This window comes from Falco peregrinus, chromosome 1, assembly GCF_023634155.1.
Source record: "Falco peregrinus isolate bFalPer1 chromosome 1, bFalPer1.pri, whole genome shotgun sequence".
NCBI lineage: Eukaryota > Metazoa > Chordata > Aves > Falconiformes > Falconidae > Falco > Falco peregrinus.
Window position 1 is genome coordinate 94581148 of NC_073721.1, and position 24443 is coordinate 94605590.

The following is a 24443-nucleotide window of genomic DNA, read 5'->3' on the forward strand; positions in this document are numbered from 1 at the left end:
GCTAAGTCCACCACCAAACCATGTCCCTATGCACCATGTCATGAGTGAAATGGGCCATGGACCATGTGGCAGCACCAGCAGGAGCCACAGCTGGTGTCTGGGAATGGAGATTCAGGCCTTTCTCAGCACTGGGCAGTCTGGAGGGGAAAAAAATGAGATCATTCAGCATAGTACTTGTATTAAGCACAGAAGACCAGTGTAGAGAAGTCCGGAGGGTATAATCCAGTGAAGGAAAAATCCTGATACTCATCTGTGAACCAAATTTGCTTTGCATTTTGTTCCAAAACCCTGAAAGGATATATGATATAACAAACCACTCCAGACAGTCTGCTCTTGTAAAAGTCCTTGCAAATACTTTGTCCCAGCCCTGAAACACGGGGGGTTTCCCAGCAGCTGTTTTAAACCCAGCCCATTTATTTCAGCTGCTGGCAGACTGGCACCCCTTTGAGAGCAGCCCCTCTGAGCAGTGCACAGTGGCCCCCGCAGAGGCTGGGTGAGCCAGGGTGGGCAGGCACAGCAGCCCCACTGCCCCACGCGCTCTGCCAAGCTGCAGGTAGCAGCAAGCAAACTCCCAGTAAGGGAACATCCCAGTCTGGTGCGGGCAAGGGGGCGGCTTGGGAGGGTGGCTGGGAGGAGTCTGAAAACCACAACCCTGGGGATGGTGATAGGAGAGTTAGCAGGTGCGGAGCTGTCAGCTAGAGCTCAGAGAGAGGTAACTGCCCCTCTGTGCTTTTATAGGTGTGTTTGTATGTGTGTCTAAATCTGTGCAGGTAAAGGTGCCGCTGTGGGGAGAGAAGGAGGGAGGCAAACCCATGCAGAACTATTTATTTCAGCTGTTCATTTGCTATCGCAGAAGTGGAGCTGACCTCCAACACGATGCAGGTGGTGGACAGGCATCCAGAGGTGAGGGCAGAAACCTGTCTTCTGGTGCCAATATGGCCTTAGGTCAGATTAAGCCAACCTTACCCTAAAGCCCTTCACTGCAGCAGGAACTCCAGCTGCTGTGGAGAGGGAAGAAAACAGTTCCTCGGGTCCTGGCTCTCAGCCTCTGCGTGCACTCGCGTGCTCCGGCTGTTTTTATAAAGTGCAGGACACAACCTGACAATTCTGCTCATCACTTTATTTCGCCATCTTCCCACAAAACTGCCTGTTACTTGGCTGGCAGAAATATCTACACGCTCTGTGCATCCTACTTTACACCAGAATCCCCAGCACCCCAGTAAGGGGCCACTTACAGCCCACACAAGTGATATGCCACGCAGGCGTATACCCCTGTAATATAAAAGAGCCAGGGCCTTTTCTGTGTCCCAGTGCCACTAGATGGCACCAGGTGTGTACCCTTCCCAGCCCGGGGTGCCGGCAGGGGGACACTGGGGGGACCGAGCCCAGCCCTCCGGCCAGAGCAAGAGGCTTCAGCACATGCTGGTGGTGCCTCCATCCCGCACGAAGCGGGGGGGTGCTGGGGTAAAGGCTGACATTTCAGCCTTAAAATGAAGCCTTCAGCCATGTGCTGCGGTGTTTCCCTGCAGGGAAATTACCTGCCGTGGCTTTTGTGGTGCCACCGACCCTGCACGTGCACCCATCCCACCCGTGGGTCGAGCATCGCTCCCAGCTGGGAGCTGGTAGAGCCTGAGCCTGGAGAGCCTCAAAAGCGGGTGCAAGTTATTCGAGTTAATACAGGGACCAGTGTACTAGTTTCCCAGCATTGACAGGCTCCTCTTGTGAGAGGAGAAGAAAGGGAATAAAACACAATTTACTGTATAATTTTGCAATCCACTAGTGGCTTGCCTTCTCTAAGGTCTCACAGTTTTAGGGATTGGTTCTCCTCGTGCACATTTGCTATCCAACACAGCTCAGCATGTCCAAAACCCTCAGCAATACCTGTTTTTCCATCACTGAGCCCTCCGTTCACTGTCACACATCCTTGGCAAAGCCACCAAATCAACCGGGGAAGCACAGCTGGCACCTCAGCAAATGTCAGGTCTTTCCTCAGACCCTGCAGCATAATTAAGGAGCATCTGTTTTCCACTGTCTTCAGCATTGAGCACTGAAGGTGACTGAAGGTGACCCTGGGAGATGAGAGCTCAAATGACAGGGATGGCTGGCGAGGCTGTGCCACACACACCACCTCAAAAAGACCAGCCAAACCCCAGCCCCGAGCAGTGTGGGGGACATGGGTGACAAATCATCGCTCACCACACAAACCGTCGGCCTGGTGCAGAGCCAGAGAGATCATGGACAGAGAGCAGCTTCCAAAAAAGCCAGGGCATCAAACCGCCAGGAGCAGCATGTCACTTCTCGCTGCCCATGTCCCCGGGGCTGGCACGTCTGGGTTGTGGGTGAGCATGGCAGTGGCATGACCCTGGCACCAAGGGGATCCCAGTGAGCAGAGGGAGTGGGAAAGGGTCTTTGTGCCGGGACCCTCTAGGTGCTGAGCTCCAAGCAGTCCTGGCCTGCACGTGGCAATGGTACCACTGGACATGAAGGCAAGTGGGAGATGCTCAGCACGGTTCTGTGGTGGCCCTCGCAGGCTGATGGAAATGGCAGTACTGCCCCTGCCCACATCCTGAGGCCACAAGATAATCCTGCAGAAGGATTCTGAGCGTGACCCTGCTTCCCAGCCCTCCACAGAGAGCAACACAAATCCCACGCAAGCGCTTTAACCCCAGCCTAGCGTGAAGGCTCGAGAGGAGGAGGCTGGGTCATTCAGGAAGGTCAGGGCACACAGCAGAGTGGGTTACAATTCCCCCAGATAAGGGAAATGCCTGATCCCCCTTCCCCACAGCCTCCCTCCCTTCCTTGATCACCCCAGATAGTCTCTGGAGTGACCCAGCATCCCCCCTCTGCTGCCTCCCCTCCTGGGGAGGCACCAGGAGCCTCCCCACACAACATCTGCTCTCCCCAGGCGACTTGTAGGTGGCTGAGGACAACCTGCTCACACCATCTGTCTCCACACCAGGTGGCCTCTCCCCATCACCCCCCCATGCCCACCTCAGCCAACATCCCTGAGCCCTCCGCTCTGGAAAACCTCAGGTGTGCTGCCAGCAACTAAACCTCATGGACAGATTCAAGTCTTTATTTGCCCTCTCCAAGACTGGATGCTACACGTAGGGTGCAGAAACTCACCGCTACGAAACCTCATTGGAAGCGGTGCTCCTCTGCACAAGCAGAGAGCAGAAGATGCTGCCCAGCCCCTGCCCACGCTGCAAAGACAGGCACAGCCGTGATGGCGCGTGGCTTGTCCTCAGCCATCTCATCCAAAGGGTCAGTAGCAGCAAGCCCAGCCTCCCCCATGGCTCCCAGCCACTGCCTGCAAGCAGGACATACCCTCAGCTTACTGCGAATGTCAAACGGCAGACGTACATAGGCATCGACATGTACATGGCAGGAGCCATCCGCATGCTGTGGGATTATTTTTAGCCTGACCGTGATCAAAATGTCAGAGGGGGGTTTATTTATTTTCTCTGGAAGGCTCATTGCTTGAAATACCCATCGGCAGAGGCTGACCTGACCCTACTGTCACAGTCGGGTCCGTCATCCCTTCCCGCCCTTGAAAATAATGTGCAATTAGGCAGGAGGGGAGGGTGATGGGCCCAGTGTGCCCAGCAGGGCTGAAATCCTTCAGAGGGCAGGTGTCCATCCAGCCCCACAGCCTGACCCACACCTACCTGGCCAAGCTACAGCTCCCCCGGCTCCCACAACGTCCCCACATCCTGGGAAAGGTCTCACCAAAGCTGCAATGAACAGCTATAAAATGCAAGAGATGCAGGAGCTGGGCTTTTGAAGCGGACACGCAGTCAGGAAGGGCAGGCGGGCCACGGGCTGCTCTCACTGCCCTTTAATGATATGAGGGAGGGAGTGTAATGATGCTGAGCTCTGCTGGTGCCCCAAAAGCTCACAGAGGACTCTCCCTGGCCACGGAGCAGCCTGCTGCTTTCCTCTTCTCTGCCACTCGCCATGCTCTCAGCGCTATGTCCGGAACAAAGCTCATGACAATTATAAACCTGCCCCAACTCCTGTCAACCTCACAGGACCCTGCCTGCATGAAGGGCTCTGGGTAGACAAGTCCCCTGGGCCAGGACCCCCATGTCCCTGGGGGGATGGCACAGCACTGCAGAGTACAGCAGCACCCACCCGAGCCTGCGCTGCACAGATTTGCCCCTTTTTTGTTAGGGAAGCAGATCTGAGGGGGAATGGCTGCTCCGAAAAGCACTGGTATGTCTGAGGTGGCAGAGCTTTTTCGCTTGTTTACACAGCCAGAGAGGAGCTGTAATGGCCTATCTTAACACAATAGCAAAGGAGGGCCTTGAACTAAATCCAGCTGGAGGTCGTGACCAGTCCATAGATAACTGGGAAGAAAAGTCAGTGTTTTCCCTGCGGAACTACCTATTTACATCTGAAAACAGCACAGAACTTGCCCAGAGGCTGGGACAAACAGCTCCTTTCACTGCCTGCTTCCCATGAGGCTTTCCCCTCCGTCTCCAAGAGGAAATTTCCAGTAACTGAGGCACAAAAATGAATGCAAGATTCTGCTCCAGAGCCAGCTGTAAAACTCATATGGGAAGAGCCCCCCACCCCACAGCCAGCACCACAGAAGGCTGCCCCCAAAGCAGGTCACAGCCTTCGTGTGTGGGGAGCGAGGAAAAAAAGCAGCTCTGCCTGCACCCCTCCTGGAGCTGGTCAGGCTTCAGGGGGGTGGATCCAGGTGCCCAAAGCTGCACGCACCACCAGTACCACAGGCTAGGCAGGATTCCCTAACGGAGGGTCCTGGGTCCCTGGGGGAGGTTGTGATGTCATGTCATCTGCTAGGACACTGTGTGGTACAGCAGTCCCGCTTTGTGTAAGATTGCATGAAACAAGGGATGGAAACAGAGAGGAATTTGGCGAGGAGGAACCTTCCTCCTCCTCCTCCCCATACCACCATGTCACGCCCTGGGAATAATCACTGGGACTCAGCTGAGTGGCAATATCTAGGAAATTTTGAAGGAATGTCTTTCTGCCATATCCCTCACATTCATCTTCTGCTTGGACTATGCATAGATTAGGATTTGGGCCATATGGTTTTCCTGCAAAAGTACAGGAATTGTGTCTTCCATAGGTGCCAGGCTTCTCCGCTGATCCAGCTGCAAGGGTCCCTGAAGCTTTCAGGGATCTGTGATTGCAGATGCTGCCATGTGGGAGCAAGGCCTCACGTTTCTCACAGCAGGCCTGAGGGGAAAGCAAGAAAAAAGCTGGGTAATTAAACAGCACTCATCAGAACATGTGCAACAGCCAAAGAGCAAAAACACCGTTCCTACACCCAGGCTCTTGCACAAAGCTGTATCAACATTTACCTGCTGAAAATCTCCGGTTCCTGGGCTACTCTGGCTAAAGCAATCCATGGGCTCACAGCTGTGGGCAGCATCCCTGCTGCTTCCTGCCTACTCCAGCCAAACCTGCTCAATCCTTTTCCCAGAGGTCATTTCATGCTAATGCCAAACAACCAAAGATAACTCTTTTCCAAAGTCCTCACACTTCCACACACAGAAGGGACAAGTATGTGCAATGTTGTGTTTCTCGCTGGGAGAAAGCAGCTGATTCCCAGCGTACCTGCAGGTCACACCCCCAAGCATGGCAGCAAAATCCGGGGCTGGGATGGAAGGAGGAAGGTGACCTTCCTTTCAGCACATCCCATAATTTATTTCACCATTACTGCTAGCCCTGAGCTTGGGTGAGGCTACCAACCTGTGCTACCCATGTGCTTCCACCGCCCTGCAGACTCAGCCAGGTCTTCTGGGGTTTGGGAGCCTATTTACCCAGGGGATTTCAGCAAACAGGAGATTAAGTGACTTATGGTGTTTTAAAAAACATGTTCCTGAATATCTCTCCTAAAGCAAAGGTGATCCCATGGGTAATTCCTTTAAAAGAGGGTATAAAAGTGTGTGGCTGATAGCCAGTTCATTATATCAGAATTAGTTTTCATTAGGAAGGGAAAACTTGTGTGCTTATTAATTGTTTCTCTAATTGCTTTCCCTCCCTGCTACCAGGGTAGCCCACTGTCTGCTTATGCCTTGAGGCCCCAGGTCAGAACCCTGCATAACTCATCCCGGATCTGCTAACACAGGAGCTATAAATACACGGTGACACTGGAGAGCAAAGGAGGTGGCAGAGAGGGACTGTGCTTCCCAACCTGAGATACTCCGTCTATCAGCTTATCCAACAGCAGGTGACTGGTGACAATCTGTAAATATTAACTGAGGGGGACTGTTTCTGATAGCCGAGGGCTCTGGCTTGGCAAAGATAAAACAAAATTCTCTGGTTCCCAGCTGGAGCTGGACAAATATGGACGAAAAAGAAGTTGCAGATTATTTAAGGTGAAGCAAACAGCTGCATGTTCTCCACTGAGTACTTTTAAACCATGAGGACCTACTTAGTTTCAAGATCTGCTGCAGCTTACCCACCCCCACAAAAAAAAAAATAAATGCCTGATTGGTGACTGCAAAGGAATCCCTTGGGAAACTGAAAGGGGATTGCAAGTGCTCCGGATGAGCCCTGTCAATTCACAGCAGGGGATTTAAGACCTGACAGTGACAGTCATCCCCCTGACTTCTATCCCTCCTCCCTTCTGCCACCGGCTGCTGCTGCCAGCACGGAGGGGGCACGCTCACCTCTGGTGCTCCCAGCAGGGCACAGTCACCCGAACGGGACCAAGCCCGGGTTAATCAATACAGCTCTCATGGAGGGAGCAGCGGCGGGGCTCACACATCCCTCCCCTCGGCACCAGGGAAGCAGGAGGACCACTGAGGAGAAAATCCCGCAGCATGCCCTGCCAGGAGGCAGCAGCCCTTGCCTGGGAGACCCTGCCCGAGCACACATGGTAAGAGCTGGGAGGGAGGGGATGCTGCGGAGAGCCCTTGCTGCAGGGACACACGGATGGGAGAGAAGGGCGGGGAGGAAGAGCCCCATCTCCTCCTTTATCCCTGTTGTAACCTGAATCATGCACCTGAGCATTCGGCACCCTGCACTGCCTACAACATGATGCTTCATGACGTGGAAATTTGCAGGCAGAGAGAGTGAAGTAGAATCTGCATATGCAGCAACGAGGACCTCAGGAAGGTGACTACAGCCATAGTCGTTCCACCTCCCTGTAAGCAGGAATGCCTGTGCCTGTACACGTGTTACACACAAGCATGCTCAACAGACACACACCTACCTTTGCTAACAGCAGAGGCAGCCACAGAGTCCATATTTTCTAGGTTTTACTTCTATATCTGCAAAAAGCAAGTTTGCTTCTGTTTCTGATTCCCTGGAATTATCATGAAATGCCTTCAAGAGAGCAGCTCTGTCTTCTCGGCTCAGTGAGCCTCTGATGTCCAGCACTGCACTCAGATGTTCCTTCCTTTCCAAAAGAATAAGAGGGCAGGTCAGTGAAAGAGCCAATAAAAAAAAGCTGGCTTCCTAGCACTCAGTTTTGCTGGACCAGACCGAAGATTGGAAGCTGCTGAGCTGTTTTTTGACACTCTCTGGCCACCTAACAAGGAGGTGGCTGTATGACAAGGGCTGTGTGCGATATGACTGAGCTCATGGATCCTGAGCCCAGCGCACACAGCATCCCTGTGAAATTGTGGAAAACTTCACCTCAGGTTTTTCCTAGGAAAAAAATCTGTATCTGCCACAGTAAGTTTTGGGTAACTCCTTATCTGACCATTTGGAAGCTTTTTTGGTATCTTTTCTCCCCTCAGTGGAGCCATTTACTGTTCATCTGGAAAGCTACAGGATTTTTCTTCTACATAGCATTGCTTCACTGAGCAGGCCCACACCGTATTAGTCTGATTAACAAAAAGGGCAAATGTATCCAAGCCAAACAGTTTTAAACATAGGGGAATCTGCTGAAATCAGGAACAGTGCATCTACTCACACCAGGGTGACCTCCTCTGAGACCTGGATCAAAATAATATTCTTCTGAGTACTTCCTGTGCCCGCTTCCTATACTATACATTTCTATATAAATATATAGTGGGTATTATATGTATATTACTATTTATGTATGTGTGTGTATATATATAGTAAAAGAGTAAGAATTGTTACGCTGTATCAGATAAGCAGCTTTTTAGCTCAATAGAATCTTCAATAGTAGTAAGTGCTTAGGCAAATAATATAGAAACCAGGCAAAGTATATGTCTGTCTTGGCTTTTTGCTTCTGGCAGTCTGCAGTTTAGGACTTCCTTCGCTGGGGGTTATAGCATGACTGTCATGTTGAATAGGCACTGAAATAATTATCTACCACACATTGTCTGCTCCCCTTTTCAAGCTATTCACACTTTTGGCCTCCACAGCATCCTGTGACAGAGCACTCTACACTGTAATCGTGTTAACTTGGAAAAATACAGTCACTAGCACAAGACATCAGAACAAAAGATAGATGTAACAAACCACAGACTTTGGAACACGTGCAGTTAGCTAAGATCTCACCTTCCTAATAGAAGTTGGGTTTCATTTCTGTTAACAGCTTCTTGTGAGAAATGGAAGTGTATATTCTTGCTGAAAACACTAGAATTTTGTGGAAATAGTTATACCCACAAAAGGATTGATGAAGTGTTAAATCCAAAAGCCAAGTGCTTGCAAGTTATGAAATGCCTGAGTTAAGGATGTTCTTGAAACCTACATTTGGCACACATGCCTGTAAATTGTCCACTCAGGTGGTATTTTTCCACAGCATTCCTGCTTTGTTGACAGCCATTTCATCCATCCTTTACCTTTACGGACGGACACCTCAACTCCACTGGTTACCATCTGGTGAAGTTATAAACCATATTAATCAACATCTGCAAATAGGCAGCACAGAGTGTATTCAAAGGGAAACATTGTACCTGACCCAGCACACTGCAAAAAGTACCACAGGACTAATGTTGCTGTAGGTCTCCTGGTGGCAAGTAATCATTTGAAAAACAACAGAAGTTAAATCAAGAAGACCCTACCTTAAATCAGGAAATTCTTTGAGAATGGGCAGAAGGGCTATTTTCATCCCCTCAACATCAGAAGTTTGAATAAGTTCTAAAATTGGCTTTATAGGATCCTTGAGGGGACCAGCTGCTGGACCCTGGGGAGAGAAGCAAAAGTGTGTTCAGGGCAAGGGTAACGGCACACAGCATAAAGAGCTGGACTCATATCAGACTGGGGATCTCACTGCGTGGGTCAGGAGCTTTGCAGGACTGCCTGTGCATGTATAGAAGCCTGTTTTCCCCCCAGGGTAGGAGAAAATAAACGGGTGTAGCCACAGGCTGCTTCCAGGGCGGCTGGGTGACTACCTTCAGCAGCGTGCAGACTCCCCTCCTGCATTGCCTTTGGCAAAGTGGGAAAATGCACCTCATTTTTCCCCACATGTGCTGTGCTCTGAAGGCTGTCAGAAGCCTTTGGCAAGTGGTTTGCTTCCAAAGGTAAGCATAGCCCTGTAGCTGTGTGAAAACAAGCTCTGTTGGTCAGAATGATGATATTTCTGCTGCCCTGGAGCAAGCCCAGGGACAGAAAAGCGACCCTGAGGAGAGGGCGAGGGGACACAGATCCTGTAGCAGAAAAACAGAAAAAATGGGAAGCAGGGCTGGACACTGTAAAGGATATGACATGGCTGGTAGATGCTGCATATGGTCGGCTCCCTCAAAACTGGAGCACGCAGAAGAAGAAAACCACATCAAGAAACACACAGCATTTTTAGCAAAGCCGGAGGAAGCAGAATGCGGATGAACTGCCAGGAGACAGCTTCAGGTCTTGCTCACATTTTTCATTGGTGCAGTAATGCGATGAAACTGCTTCCCTGAATTATTGATGCCATCACGTCAACAGAGACTCGGTGACAAAGCAAACCTGGAGAACAGGCTGCCAAACCGGGGCAGGAGAAACCCAGGTTCCTCTGATCTCCACGGGGCATTAGAAACAGCAGGCTGCATTCTCGGTGCAGCTCACCTCCGCATTGAACATAAATTAAAAATAATAGTAATATTTGAAGACAGCCTTCTCTCCCTTTCTCTGCACTGCAGTCACACAGCACGTCTAGCTCTGCACAGTGCACGAGCTGTACTCAGCTCCTAAGTCACCTATACGGTACAGCTGCACACTGGGCAAGCTCACTATTACAAAATGCTAATTAATTCAAAGGTGTCAGACTTAGTTAAGTGCTATATAGACAGGCAAGGTCAGAGGTAAACAGCCTGCAATCTAAAAGGCCAAAGAAGAGGTGGTTGTCAGCAGTGCCCAAGTGCCTTTTACATGTACTGCTTTTGGGGGAGAAGCAAGGTATTTCCTAACGTTTTTTGAGGATGGAGGGGAAGGAAGAGCCTGAGGAGAGGGCAGAGAGCAGGTGCAGCCTGTGCAGCAACTGCACGATAAATTCAGTTGCAGCAGAGTACATATTTTGCATGCATAACCATGTACCTCATTTGACTGAGGATCAGGCTGTCCCCTGCAAATTGCTTATGCATTTCCTCCCTGGGGTTTTCGGTGCTCCCACACCAAGTAAGAAAGTGAACAGACTGGGGATGCAAGGGAAACAGTGCTAACTAGATGCAGACTTTTTTCACCGGAGCTGAACGTAGGGCTTTAGTAGATAATTAGATTTCCTGTATCTCCTTTACACTATAAAACTAGCTTGCACATTACAACCAAAGCTGCTGCTGAGCACAGCATTACTGGTAAACTTAAGAGTTAAGATTAGAGGATCCTCCTGCTATTCCCAATGGCTCAATTGCTCCAAGCATTGACTCATCTGTGACTGATCACTCCAGGAGAGGTGCGTCTTCAACTAAAAGCACCCGAAGCTTCCAGCTTTCCACCATGAAACTAATGCATTACTTGTAATGGGTCTGAGAGCTTTTTAGAGAAGCCTAAAGAAGGCCGTTTTGATTTTATTTTATTTTTTGGACAAAGTAAGAATTGCTGACAAATGACTTGCAGGGGGACTCCTGTGGGAGAACATATATTTCCAGTCCCTAGCACTTAAATTCACAAGTCATAAGAATGACTCAGAACTTGTGAAATTATTAAAACCAGTAAAGCTGAGGTGATATCTGAGTTCTGTTACCCAACCGACTTTGCAACCATTAATGTGCTGCTCAGTCCAACCTCTTACAAAGTGCTATGCCTGAGCACTCTCAGCCCGCGTTTGCAAAAGAGCTGTGCCAGGGGACATTGCACGGCAGTGATTCTCTGGCTGCAGCAGCTGCAGGAGGGGATGCTGCTGGCATTGCAGTCCTTCCCTTGGGTAATCAAGGGACCCATGTGACAGCCTGGTGGCATCTGCAGATGCCCTGTGCAGCAGTGCCAATTACATGGGATTATAAATTAAACAGAGAGGCTTTTTTAAGCTTCTGGTGTTGCTTCTGCAAACCAGACCTAGCATTTTTCCACAAGTTTTCTTCGAAGGTGTGGCTCTGCTTTTACACCTAATCTATCCCTTCTGCAATGTATCCTTACCTCCTAATGGGGTGAGGTGTCCACCCCTGCAGGAAGAGTCACTCCTCCCTGCAACCATCACCAACCACAACAGCATCAACATGTTTCCGCCTGTGAGGGAATGCTGCAGCACAGGGAAATGGCTCACGCAGCCGTCAGCCCAGCTCCAAGGGACTGGGAAGGGCCTGCGGGGAGGGAAGAGACCAGATGGAGGGGTAACACACATACCCCATGTTCAGGGAAAAGCAGCCGTACAGGGCAATGCACTGCAGAGGTGAAGATGTGGAACAGCTGATCTGGTCCATCGCTCCAGAAGCTCAAGGGAAAGCACTGGAGAACACAGCTGTCCCTCACCTGCACCCCACGCCATGTACCAAAGGCTTGCCTAGGGGAGCTGACAGCTTCGGAGCTGTCTCACCAGCTCAGAGGCACACGCCTCATTCTTATTTCAGTGGCAGGAGTGCGAAACTTGCCTCCTCTGGTCACACATTTCAAAACTAAAAACTAACAGCTTCTGGCAGATCAGAAGGCTGTCAGCACATCTGATTGTCATTTCTATGAAGCTGGATACCACCGTGGTAAGACCTCTTAAGCTTTTCTGTTGCTTTCAGAGCCTGTTCCTCTGCTGGTACTGTTCTCGATGATGGAGAGCAAAACTGTAACCATACCAAAGACTTACTAAACACTCTTCAAAGACAGTTTGCAGCATCCTGTGATCTTCTTCCATCTTGCTGGCAATCCTCCTTCTCTGCACAGAGGATGCTTTCCTGGAAGTGGTCAGGAGGGCCTGCACATATTCTGTAATAACGATGGTGTTGACAGCCTTGACGAGGGCCTGTTCCAGAGCAAAGGTGCCCAGATTAACTTCCCTGTACCAAGCAAGGACCAGACTATGCCTGTAGGACTCTGACCAGCATAGACAGTGGCTATAGAGTCCATGCAGATGGCTGTCCCATTTGTTTAAGTATCCCTTTAAAATGCCTGATCTAGCATATAAAGTACCTCCAAGCTGTATGTGGATGACATAAACATCGATGATAAGCGTGGAGACATCCAACCAAAAGCAATGGGACCAGTTAGCTGAGCCAGAGGTCACACACTCCAGAGCAGCAGTGACACTTGGCTTAGCTAACCAACACATCACTTGGGGACAGCTTGGACTACAAAGCCAGATCCATCCTCCCTGGAACACCCCCACTAGACATATCCCAGGGCCAGACCCTTGGGCACACAGTTGTGGTTGAGCACCAAGAAGTCACCTGGGCATCTCTCAGCCACCCATTACCTGCTGAGAAACCCTAGTGCTGAGACTGTGCTATGCCTGAGAGGCAGAGTGAGCATTTCTAGGGGGAGATGGGCCGCTGCACAGAAACCACATTTAATTAGCAATTGAAATCAGAGCAGTTTTCGGCTGCAGCCCAAAGGAACAGGAAATCCCAGCCCTGTCCAAAACAGACAAAGCAAGAGACAGACAGTTCTGGCACAGCATTCCACCACCGAGCTGCTGCTTGCCCCAGCACTAATGTGACATAATGTCCAGTGACAGGCTCTGAACAATATCAGAATCGCTCCTAATTTTTTCTGTCCCATTACTTTTTTCCACATTTCAGAATAAATTAAATTCAGCACTGACAAAAAGCCTGCTGACCTGGGAGCCCAGTGCTTCAGGGGACATGTGTGGCACAGGTAACAGCAGCAAATTCGATCTGCACGCAAAAGAGGGTACCCCAGGTACCAATCTCATTGCCAAAGAGGCAGACTCAAGGGTGTTGTGAGACCCTAGACAAATTGTTTAGGCTACTGTAAAGGTGAGAAAAAGGTACTCTGTGAGGTTGTTCTTGGACAACCCTCTGCCTGAGAGACTATATCCTTTGGGGATCTGGACCTTTCACCTTGCCATCCATGTGTCCACTCTCCACCACAGGGATAAATATTCCTTACAACTAAGGCTGAAGCACATTAGAGACTGAGAAGATTTCCAGTATAATGGTACTGGGGGAATGGTAGGATCAGAGATGGCCCAGTGCTCCCTCTCTGTATATAGGAGGTACACTCAGTTTCCACATTCCTCCACTTGTTGATTTCTCTGCTGAGATTACAGAAAGGTCCTAGCTGTCACAGTGAAGATGTCCAACTCTGTTGGAGAGAGGAACTGGACTGAGGCCAATAGATCTTTAAAAGCCCTTTTAACAACACACAATATCATAGTTTGGATTAATGTTCAAATACTGTGCCATCCAGAGGTTCAAGGATTAGTTTTAGTGATTTCTTGTTCTTACTTTCTTACTTATTTCTTACCTCATATTTGTCTATTTTTTCCTTTCCAAATGCCAAAAAGCTTTGCTTTAAGAATTCGAGGATGTGGTTAAAACCACTGTCACACTTTTTGAAGTGCTCCTTCAGTGTTCCCTGAGGAAAAGGGACAGACGGAGTCAAAGGGTGCATACGTAGAGACACCACACAGACAACAGACACATATTATTGTGCTTTTGCTCTTTCTGCTCTCAGACTCCTCCATGAGCTGCAGCATCCTGTGCCTTCATTTCAAAGACAAGCAAAGCACGAAAGAAAAAACTCAAACTCATGAAGGATGTATCAAGTTCTTAAGACCAAACCTGGAAGACCAACACCTATGAAAAACGGGTGGCAATAGCTCTAACCCAAGGACTATTTAAAACATGCTCCTGCGGATGGGGAGTGGAGGAAGAGCGAGCCGTTGTGCGCCCTTCTGCTCTGGCATCCTGCTCCCAATGTGGCCGTTTTGCCTCTTATTCAATGGGAAAGTATAAGGCAAGGGATAAGCTCTGTCTTTCATGATTTGAAGCCCATGTCGACACAGCCAGAGAAGGACTGAAAACCTGAGCCCTAGGTCTCCTGTTTCTCCCCAGGGTTGTCTGCACTCCCTTGTCAGAACCACCCCCAGCTCCCATCTCAATGTGTGGACCCATGGGACAGGCTGGCAATGAGCTCTGGAGACCAAAACGGCACAGTGTGGCCAGGGATTCTTCTGTCATTTTCCTCTTGCTGCCTTCAGCATGCTCAAGGGAGCCTGTGCAATGAGCCTGAAGATGCTCGGGGGAACTTCCCAAGGAAACATACAACACCACACGCTATTAGGAGCCTGCAACTGTGTGTTATCCAGACATGGAGCCCAGGATATGAAGGTGAATAGTCTAATATTAGAAAGTGTGGAAGGAGGAGAACTTATCCCAAGGGAGGTATACATTTCTGATCAGCCTTCTCTACACTGACTAACCACCACAGCCTTGGGCTCCGTGAATTATCACTGCCCCAGGAAGATACCCAGCTGCTGCAGATGAGTAGGTACCAGGTGAGGTTCAACCATTGGGGTCTGGATGCCCCTTTGTAGCACAACAGCAAATACTGCAAACAGTGGAACTGGGATCACAAAAACTGGAAGAGATGAAGCTGTCAATATACAGCTTCAGACAAGGCAGAGGAGGGTACTGGGCCTGAAGATGTTTTTTAGAAAACTATGGTTTTACCCTTTCCAAATCAGGACATGACAGTGAAGTGAGTGCCTGCCCTACAGTCTGAAAATATTTAGTGTTAACATGGGTCTTCCATACCTTGACTTTAGAAGTGACTGTCTGCAGAAAATGCTCCGTAACCTCATCCTCCATCCTGTCTAGTAATCCATTTACCTTAACATCCTGACCAGTGCTGGCACTGCAAATGTATGTTAGCTTACACCAGACAGTCCTGATAAAAAAAAAAAAAAAAAAGAGGTGGGATATGGAAAGTATTGATCAGATCAAATCGGGTTATTCTCTCAGATCAAAACTTTTCCTACAGTAACCAATATGACTGCCTGGGTAATTGCATGGACACATGCTCAGGTTCAGGGCTAGTTCAGTGACCCGCATATGTGCACCCATCTTTTGGATGGCTCTCATTAAGATACTGCCACAAGGACACAAAAGCTCAATGTACATAAATGCCACTTGTACCTATCAGTAGTGACATCAGATAAGTAACAATTCTAGTATTTTCAAAAATGAGTAGGCACAAAGTGGCCTTGACAAATGCAGTAGGGGTGAGAATCCTGTGTGCCTCTGACACCCCACAAATACAAGACAAACAATTATCTTCCATCAGAACAGTCTTCAAGTCAGCAAATCCTGGTTAAAATGATCACCAGCTTGAAACCAGACATTTTACTTTCTGGAAAAACTCAGAGTATCCAGCATCAGCAACATACGAATAAAACAAACAAAAAACCAAGCTACCTAGGCTCAACACAAGGCTCTGATGTCAAGTAAGCACTAGGCATATGCTGGATTTGGGCATTTTGCTGACTCCAGAGATCCCCGGATAGTTTTATACAGGAAGAAGAGAGGCAACCTTGTTTTCTCCATCGCTGCAAGCACTTCTGAAATTAGCTTGTAGGTGCAAACATCCTCCCCCACCCTTCTGTGCTTTATTGCTTCCCTCCTTCCTAGCAACCCCAGGGAAAACCTGGCATGTTCGACTGGATTTCATTCAGCAGAGCACTTAAGCTTGGGCTTACCTTGAAGTGCGCTAGCACACACATCTCAGTGTGACATTTATGAGGCTTTGCTAATGAAGGAGAATCAGGCCAGGGAAAGGAACCACAGAAGTGTTTGCCGGGATAATGTCCCTACATGCAACACAGCATTGCTGCCTGCCTCCTGCTCAGCAGGATGGGCACCAGGCGGAGGGCGATGGTGGACCACAGGCACCTGCAGGGGCTAGGAGAAGGCAAGAAGCAGCAGTACAGCGCTGCCAACACAGCAGCCACGGGCATAGCCCCCACCCGAGTCTCCTTCTTGCTGTGGCAGCCAGGGCAGCTCTGAAGGGGTCTTGCTGGCCGCAGCTGGCTCCCTCTATGCTTAAGGGTTGGCATGCATGGGGTTGGATCACCAGATACAACTGGAGGCAAGGCAGACCCCATAGCAGAGTTAGAAGAAGATCAGACAGCAGAAAAGTAATTTTGCTTCCCATGCCACAGGGTCTGGTTTCTAACCTGAAAATGCAGCAGTTCTGCAGGATTCGTAAACTGCTGCAGATCTCTGGGCAGCCATCAAGCTGGAGAAAGCTTCTTACTTCATTTTCATAGCTAAATTAAAACAGGAAGACATATCTTTAAGCTGGCGTGCTCCATAATGCATCTTACAGCATTAGCCCAGCAACAAATGGGAGAAATATTCTGTGATTATTTGTCTTTTCAGAGTGTACGGTTTCACTCCCCAAGGTGGGATCTACAGCAGGACAAAGACGGTCTCTGTCCTGCCCAGATGGTGAGGAGGGAGGGCACAGGAACAGCACAGGGAGAGCCCTCGAGCTGCCTGGGAGCCGCTGCTCCCTCAATCGACAGGCAGGAGGTTCATTTTACCGTTGCTGTTGTTGCAACGCTTCTTTGAGGCAGCTCAGGCTTTGCTGTTAAAGTGCAGAATAAAGCCTCAGCTTGTAGGAATAACCCGCAAAGTCTATTGACTGCTTCACCACAGTTTCTGTCTCACAAACGGCTCCTGGACAATTCCGTTTCATAGGAATTTTCTTTTTTCTTATAATGTGAAGGGTCAGGAATCTTAAATCAAACCTGCTTCTGAAATATTCACCTACAATCAGCAGTACAGGCATTTTCTGCTGCGGGGGATACACAGGGAGAGAGATGCCTAAGAACAAGTAGACAAAGGAAGCCACAAGAAGTGGTGAGAGGGCAGAAGATGAGAAGACATTGGTCCTCCTCTGCGGAACAGGACAGAGCAGAGCTCCTCACCCTCCCAGAGAGCTGGCAAAAAGCACTGGGCCTGGGAAGCACAGCCAGGGTAGGAAGGGCCAAGTCTGGGCACTGGCTATGTAGCTGCCCCTCCTTCTGATTGTTTTTAAGGTCTGACCCTCTCCAGAAAGTTCCCTAAGGCTTTAACCTGTCCGGGCAAGTCCAGGTGCACTTTGTTCTCTCAGCTTCGGTCCAACAGCAAATGCTGAGCACATAAAGAGCAGTGACGCACTGTGTCTCCAGTAACAACTTGATGATGGGAAACAAACGGGCAATGGCAGATCCAGGGGAAAACAGCATCAGCAGTCACTTCATCAGGATTTCTTTCTTTTGAGCACTGAGTACATCGTCAAGGAGGAAAACAGCATGTTTCCTACCTCTCCAGGAACCTCAGGCACTCCTCCAGGCACACAGCTTCCACCCTCTCGCTCAGGCTCTCACTGACATGCCAGGCAGCCTCTGTCTTCTCTGTTAGTATCTGTAGATTACAAGGTGTGAAAGAGCAGGTCAAAGCCATTTGTTCCCTATGCAGTGAACAGGAATGCATCCCATCCCTCGCCCTGCTGCAAATCCCTCTGCCTTCCAGGCAACAACTTCCACTTTGGTTTTGAGAGCCCTTGGGGAAATAAAAGTACTTTTTAGGCGCTGATTTTAATGCCTGATCTTACACCTTTGCTACTGCTGCCTTCATCGTGGGCAACAGGCCGGAGTCAAGCCCTGTGCTCAGCAGAAAGCCTGTCCCTGCAGATGTTTTCTGCTACCGATGCCCAGCCTGGCAGCCCAGCTCGTACACAGACCTGCCGTCTGCGGGAGCACCTGCACTTCTGGCTCACCCTCGCAGATAAATTTGGGTGCAGCTGCTAAAAATAGATTAGGCAGCTCTGTGTGCCCTGCACCTCTGCCAGGGTCTCTACCAGGGGTGTCTGAAGAAGGCACGTGTCATCTTCCTGGCCACCACCGCTATCACCTGCCACAGCAATGTGTGTTAAACCCTACGGCGCCTGTCTCACCCCACTGACCCCAGTTGGATGCCCCAGGTGCCTGCAGGAGGTGGGCTGTGCCAGACAGCTAAACATCCACCCCATACTGGGCAGGCTTGAGCAGGTGGCAACTTAATGCTGCCTGTTAGTCGCTCGGTGGAAACAAAAGCTTGTAAGGGGAGGAGAGCCAGATGGATAAAGGGAGACAGATGGACTCATATGCTGTGCTTTCCCAGTGCTCTGGGAAGCATCAGCCAAAGACAAAGGGTGACTCGCATCATGAATGGGTTTTTCCACTGTTCACAACAGATGTAAAAGTTCGCCCAAAAGAACTGGATAAAATATGCCACCTCAAAGTGTCAGGAAATCATGGCTGATGAGTTTCCATGACACCATGATCATTTTCTATCCTATCATTAAGTGTCAGTCTGAAAAACCTGAGGAGCTGGTAATTTCATCATTTCATTAAATTTCATTCAAAGGCTTGCCTATTTATCCAGGATTCTCCATCACCTACTGCAGAGCATTCAAACCTGTCAGTTACATTCACAACAGAGCAAAACTACTCGTGCTGAAGCACGGCCAGATGTTGCAAATATGAGGACCACAGCATTCAAACCAGGCTTTGACCTGGTCCCCATTAGAAACCTTTGCTCTGTTGGCCAGAAGCAGGAGGAAAACACAAAAAAATAAGCCAGCTCAGTAGCTAAAATCCACCCTAGCACATGTACATCACTGCTTCATGGCTCCATCAGGCACAGGGACAAGACAAGGAGGTAGCAGTCCCCTCCACGAGCTCTGCACTTGGTGCCTGGGTCTGGGCTGGGCCAGAAAAGCCAGGTTTTGCCAGCTAAAGCTGTATCCTCACAAGGAAGGCCAGGGGCAGTTACTCTGCAATGCCTACCGCCAGCCTCCAACAGCCACCTGCCACCCCGAAGGACCAAGGGGCTTCTTCCCTCTCTCATGACCTGAATCAGGGCTGCCACTGGGGTGGTGGCAGTGGAGAAGAAAGCTGCAATCACAACCTGCCCCTGATCTCTAGCATCACTTGATGTCCACGCGTAAACTCCAGGATTTATTTTAAGCCTTCTGCGGGTCTTGATCCAAACACCCTCTGGCCACGGTACGTACTGCTTCTAAATCAGCAGAGCGTGCTCCTGCCATGCCCTTCAAGCACATGCCTTGGCTGTGCTCTGCAGTAGCCCCTTGCACTGCCTGACCCATCAGGGCAGCAACCGCAGCCGTACCCAGCACATAAGCAGGGAGCAAGCTGCCTGCATCGGCACAGCCAGATGAGGGGACCTGCCGTGGCTTGGCAACTCTCGCTGCTCTTACAAAAGTGCTCCACAGAACTCACGCAAAGCAGACTGGTTAACATACACACCGAGCTTAGCCCAAGACATGCGAAATTGGGTTTTGCCAAATACCTGCATACTTGTGTGCAAAAACACGACTGCCCCAAAGTATGAGAGCTTTACGGTTCCCCCTAGTTTACCTGAATGACTGCAGCATCTGCACAAGGGGGTTTCCCAATATCAAAGGCTTCTTTCAGGGCCTTCCCTACTTCCGTCTAAATATTAAAGAGAAGAAAAAATAACAGTTGAGATACAATGGCATTCATAACAAGTTAGGTTTCCTAGCCTCTCATGCATTTAGACTAGATGAATTTCTGCCTCTATTTTTTTGGCCATCGCATTTAACCCAAAGCCTGGCTATTTTCCAGCTGACCTAATAACATTGTTCTGTTTTGTTCTACATTGTTTGTTTGAGTTTAAATGATTTGCAGCTTTCTTTCATCCCAGTGTCAGCTCAGGTTAACTACAGTCTTCTTTAGTTAGCTTAGCCCAAATGAAGGTGTCCACGCAGCAAAACAACTTTTTATACACAACTCTGTGCTGCCAGCATCTGTAGCTGAGATTTTCCACCCTTCCTCACTCCAACCAGCACCCGCATAAACCAGCCAGCATTAATTAAAAGCATTCCCTCACTTGAGCCAGGGACTTGTGAGTGCACAGAGGAGTTGGGTTAGTGTTTAGAGCTACTGTCATGGTGAGATGAGCCCCATGAGGCTGCACGATGGGAAATTTCCCAAGACTTGGCTGGCTTATGTTACTTTGAATGGGCTGTAAAAACAAAACTAACACTGCAGAGAAAGGGCTCATTGCTTAAAACATGATCTGACCTTTATAAAAGCTTTAAACTCAAAAGCCTGGCTTGCTTATTTATTCTTTCATTTCTGCATTTTCCTCCAAGGAAACAGAAAGAATGTACAAGACCTTCCATTTTTATCTTTGTTCTTTTCTGGCTGATGAATTAGGAAATACGTGGTTGTCACTGGAGAATTTCACCAGAAGTATATTCAAAACAACTGCTCTACCATACTTATTGAAAAGTGTTAATCAGAGACAAACAAGCAGTTGTAAATAACCCACGAAAAACTCCTTTCCTCCTGAGTTTCATCACCTGACCGAGCAACTGTGTGAACACTATGTGCTGAGATAACACATCCCAGCCGAGCTGCACAAACACATCTAGCCTGCCCCAGTTGCACAGTAAAATGTGTTGGCTTAAACCAACACGAAAGTCCTGCTCCCCAGTGGGACAAAGCATGCATCTAGTTAGCAACTGCAAAGCAATAAGTTGTTGAGCCATGGTAGTTATTTGCTTTGGATCAGACAACGTGTTTGAATTAGCACAAGCTTACTTGTTTGTAGCTCTTGTGGTGACACCAGCACCTCAGGCACCAAAGCTCCAACACTGAGAGGACCAGAATTTCTGCTGTAACAAACAGGCCCAGTTTCCTCCTTGTTCCTCCCTGTCTGACCAAGACATGGCACCCCATCTTGTAAAGCTTCAGTTCCATGGATGGCCAGCCCACCTGTGCTGACTGCCCAACCAACTGCTTCCTCTTGGAAAACGCAGGGTGCTGAGTTATAACTTGGGTGCCTCATCTGTCCAGCTGCTCTTTTAAAACATGCAAGAATTTAACATCCTTGAGACCTCTACATCATCATCAAGTGTGGTCAAAACTGGCAAACACACTCAACACTGGTGGGAGCGCACTGCTGACACACCAGCAGGCAGGGAGGCAGAAGAGCCTCATTTACTTGGGCAGCAGCAGGTTGTCAGTCCAAATTCTCCAAAGCACATGAACTTGTCAGTCTTTTTGTCTACTTGAAGAAACAAAGGGAGGAAGGTAAGACAACAGAGATCCAAGTGATCCTTTGCATGTCAGCGTACGCCCTCCTCGAGCTTTTGTCCAGGTGTGCATGTCTGGTCCTGCCTTCTCTGGTTTTGGGCAAAGAGTCAGTTTTGAGCTGAGGCTGAAGAAGGAGGGGATGAAAAGTTCATTTTCCACTGCTTAGTATCAGAATGAACCCTGGTGTCATGCTGGGAGGTTTGCCTTGCACTCATGTCAAATTCCCCAGCAAGGGCAGGGGTGATGGATCAACAAGCCAGTCGATGGCACCGTCATTTCAAGTTCACCAACCTTGCAACCTCAAAAGGCACAAAGCCCCCTTTTCCCCAGACATGCCTGGGCTGAGGGAACACCGCCTGCATGTAGATCTGGCAAAGTTTCCTGCAGTGGTTTTGGGCCCCTCGTGGTGCCTAAGTTCTCAGCACCTTCAGATGTGGTCACAGTTCTCATCACTCATTTCTGTTTAAAGTGCTTTTAGTTTGCACAGATACCAGGCTGACATTCCCAGCAACAAGCTGGGTATTCATAGGCAAAACAGACCATGGCTTATTCTGGTCAGTCTGTTTTCATTTAGAAAAATTTAGTCATCCATTGAAGTGGCAAAAACCACACCATCTGATTTACAGTCACAGTTACATATTAAAATCACTCAGAGATAACTGACAGGATATTTGCTCAATAGCACTTCCTGCATATTTGGAATAATTAAGTGGTGGGATATCCTGGAGAAAGAAATAGAGGGATAAAGCAGGTTTTATAAGCTATACCACTGAGCTTAGTGAAGAGACATCCATAATTTTTCCAAATGGAGTCAGCTCAGGTCCACTTAAACTCATTAACTTGAACCTAGAGCTGGTCCTAAGCTGGTCAGGTTTGAAGCGAGCTGGGATGCTGTCATGCTACACTCCCCAGCAATTCCAGCCTGGTTCTTTATGTAGAGTGTGGCATCGTATAGAGCTGTGATGCTTCCAGATCCAAAGTGGCATGAAAAAATGCAGCCAGCTCAGGGCAGCATGACACAAGTACTTGTAACCACTGCCAGATAGGTGAGACTGCTCACCACATCATATGTCAGGAAAGCAGAAAGCCCACAATTAAACAAAAGCATTCTCCAGCTATTTACATTAGAAGGAACCAAGAAAAAAAAAGGGGAAAAAAAAAAAGCTAAAATCTCCATCACTGTTAGTCAGCATCTTTGAGGGCTTGCAAATGACTCAGTGACACGCTTTAAGATAACGACACCAGCACCACCCTGAGCAAAGTCATTTCCTTCATTGAAATACGTGCTAAAAGCAGACCTTAAGAACATGTGGTCTTCCCCAGAGTAATCATCGGAAACAGCCCATAAAGATGCTTAGTATTAAACACTGAAATCAGTAGGTTTTAAGCATATTGTCACCAGCTGGCACCTCTACTCCCATGTTTGTGACCGCCTTTGTGTTCTCCTTCAGGGAATAGGTCTTGAGGAAAATCTCCGCAATTTAGAGTACTTTCCCTGGGATGATTCAGCAGTTTGTCATGGAATTTCCCCTGCTCTGCTCACCATGGGCTAGTGGAAAGGGAAAGCAAGAGAGATGAGTGTGGCAAATCCTGCTGTTGCATTTCAGCTTTAGCTGAATCTAAAAGGCTCCATCCACTGGGTATTCCAAATAGCATGGTTTCCTCTGGAGCTCCCCATCACTACAACACATCTGCCCTGCTTCCTTTGTATTCCACACACCTCAACAGCGTTCTTCAAAGGGGGAGCTTTGCTGAGAAAAGAAAGAGATCCTGCAGCCCTGTAGCTGAGGCCACCTGTGGGATCGCAAGGCAGGGTGCCCAGCTCTGACCCTACAGGAGGGCTGTGCTGGGTGTGCTCCAGCTGCATTTCTTGTGCTGGGCTCTGGAAATAATCCTTGCTGTAACCTCAGCAGCGTCAGTCCAGCAGGCTGGAGAGGGCTGTGAGGGGTCAACATACAGACAAACCCAGCAGCCTCAGTCTTCTGCGCAGCTGAGGCAAAAAGGCTATAAAAAAACCCAACTGTTGCACACCATGGGCTTATTAACAGTTGGAGAGAAGATGAACAGCATCTTGAAATGGCCTTTGATAAGGAAGTGGATTTCACCCAAAGCCTTCCTCCTTTCCTCCAGATGCATTGGCTTCTGAGCAGAACAGATGGCAGCACCATGAAGGTGCAGCAACAGGACGAACAGAGATTTGCAAACGTCCCAGCATCTCTTTGCTAAGGAACAAGTACAGGGCACCATTCCTTTGGCAGAAGACAGTCATGGATCTTCACACCTGCGCTTTGCAACAAAACTTGGCCAAGATGGAGACCTTGGAGCTCACGGCTACCTGAGCAGAGCTGGCTCAGCTAGCAAGGGAACAGCGAATTCAACAAAGCCATTCCTTATTTTACAACTGTGGGAATAAAACAGGCAGATTAGGGTAAACTCCTGAGTCCTTACCCGGGCGAATGCAAGTAACTTTTCCTCAGTCTTCAAAATAATCCACATGAGACACTGCACACCAAGGGAAAGGCTGTGCTGGGAGATCTGCCTGGGTCTCAGACACGTCTCGCTGCCACTGCATTCAGAAAGAAGAGCTCAGCCAGAGGGGCAGCCTCCCACTGGTCCGCAGCCTGTCGCCCACCTGGCACCCCCTGCTCGGCACCACAGCTTCGTGCCAAGCCAGCGGGGCGCCCTGCAAGCACCCAGCGGCATTTGCAGTGTCAGCACAGCCACAACACAGTAGATGATCATCGTGCACCTTTGCCAGCTATTCTTTTGTGCTCTTTCTTTTCCTTCTTCCTGTATTTGCTGCCCAAATTACACTTTTTGCTAGTCGTTTCCCTCTCCCCTTCCCTCACCGCTGCTGCTGAATTCCTTCTTGAGCTCGGGCAGTCACCTGAGCACGCTTTCATGGATGCACAATTTTGCAAGCATCAGGTATTGTCTCTGAATGGAATAAAAAGCAGCTATATACCAGGACAACTGCATCTATACATGAGCTTTCATTAAGGCTGTAACCGTATTCAGAGAGGAAAATCCAAATAGTTAAGTCTGGCATCTCTGGTTTTCTCATCTCCACTTTCTT

The 24443-nt window shown here is 49.0% G+C and overlaps 1 protein-coding gene across 6 annotated transcripts in view; it reads right to left on the bottom strand.

Annotated features, from left to right (window-relative positions):
- Positions 1-1282: 1282 nt before the first annotated feature.
- The window catches only part of LOC106112831 (exocyst complex component 3-like protein 2), a 54864-nt gene continuing 31703 nt past the window's right edge, over positions 1283-24443 (bottom strand). For 5 of the 6 annotated variants that reach the window (XM_027794623.2, XM_055800070.1, XM_055800060.1 and 2 more), the window contains 10 exons: positions 23816-23933; positions 19664-19738; positions 17566-17666; positions 16433-16525; positions 15015-15147; positions 13723-13833; positions 12104-12259; positions 8958-9079; positions 7193-7378; positions 1283-5208 (listed from right to left, as the gene is read on the bottom strand). In XM_027794623.2, the coding sequence (XP_027650424.1) occupies positions 7198-7378; positions 8958-9079; positions 12104-12259; positions 13723-13833; positions 15015-15147; positions 16433-16525; positions 17566-17666; positions 19664-19738; positions 23816-23933 (1090 nt within the window). In that variant the 3' untranslated portion in view covers positions 1283-5208; positions 7193-7197. The remainder of the gene's footprint in view (positions 5209-7192; positions 7379-8957; positions 9080-12103; positions 12260-13722; positions 13834-15014; positions 15148-16432; positions 16526-17565; positions 17667-19663; positions 19739-23815; positions 23934-24443) is intronic. The other variant, XM_055800088.1, reaches the window with a different exon arrangement.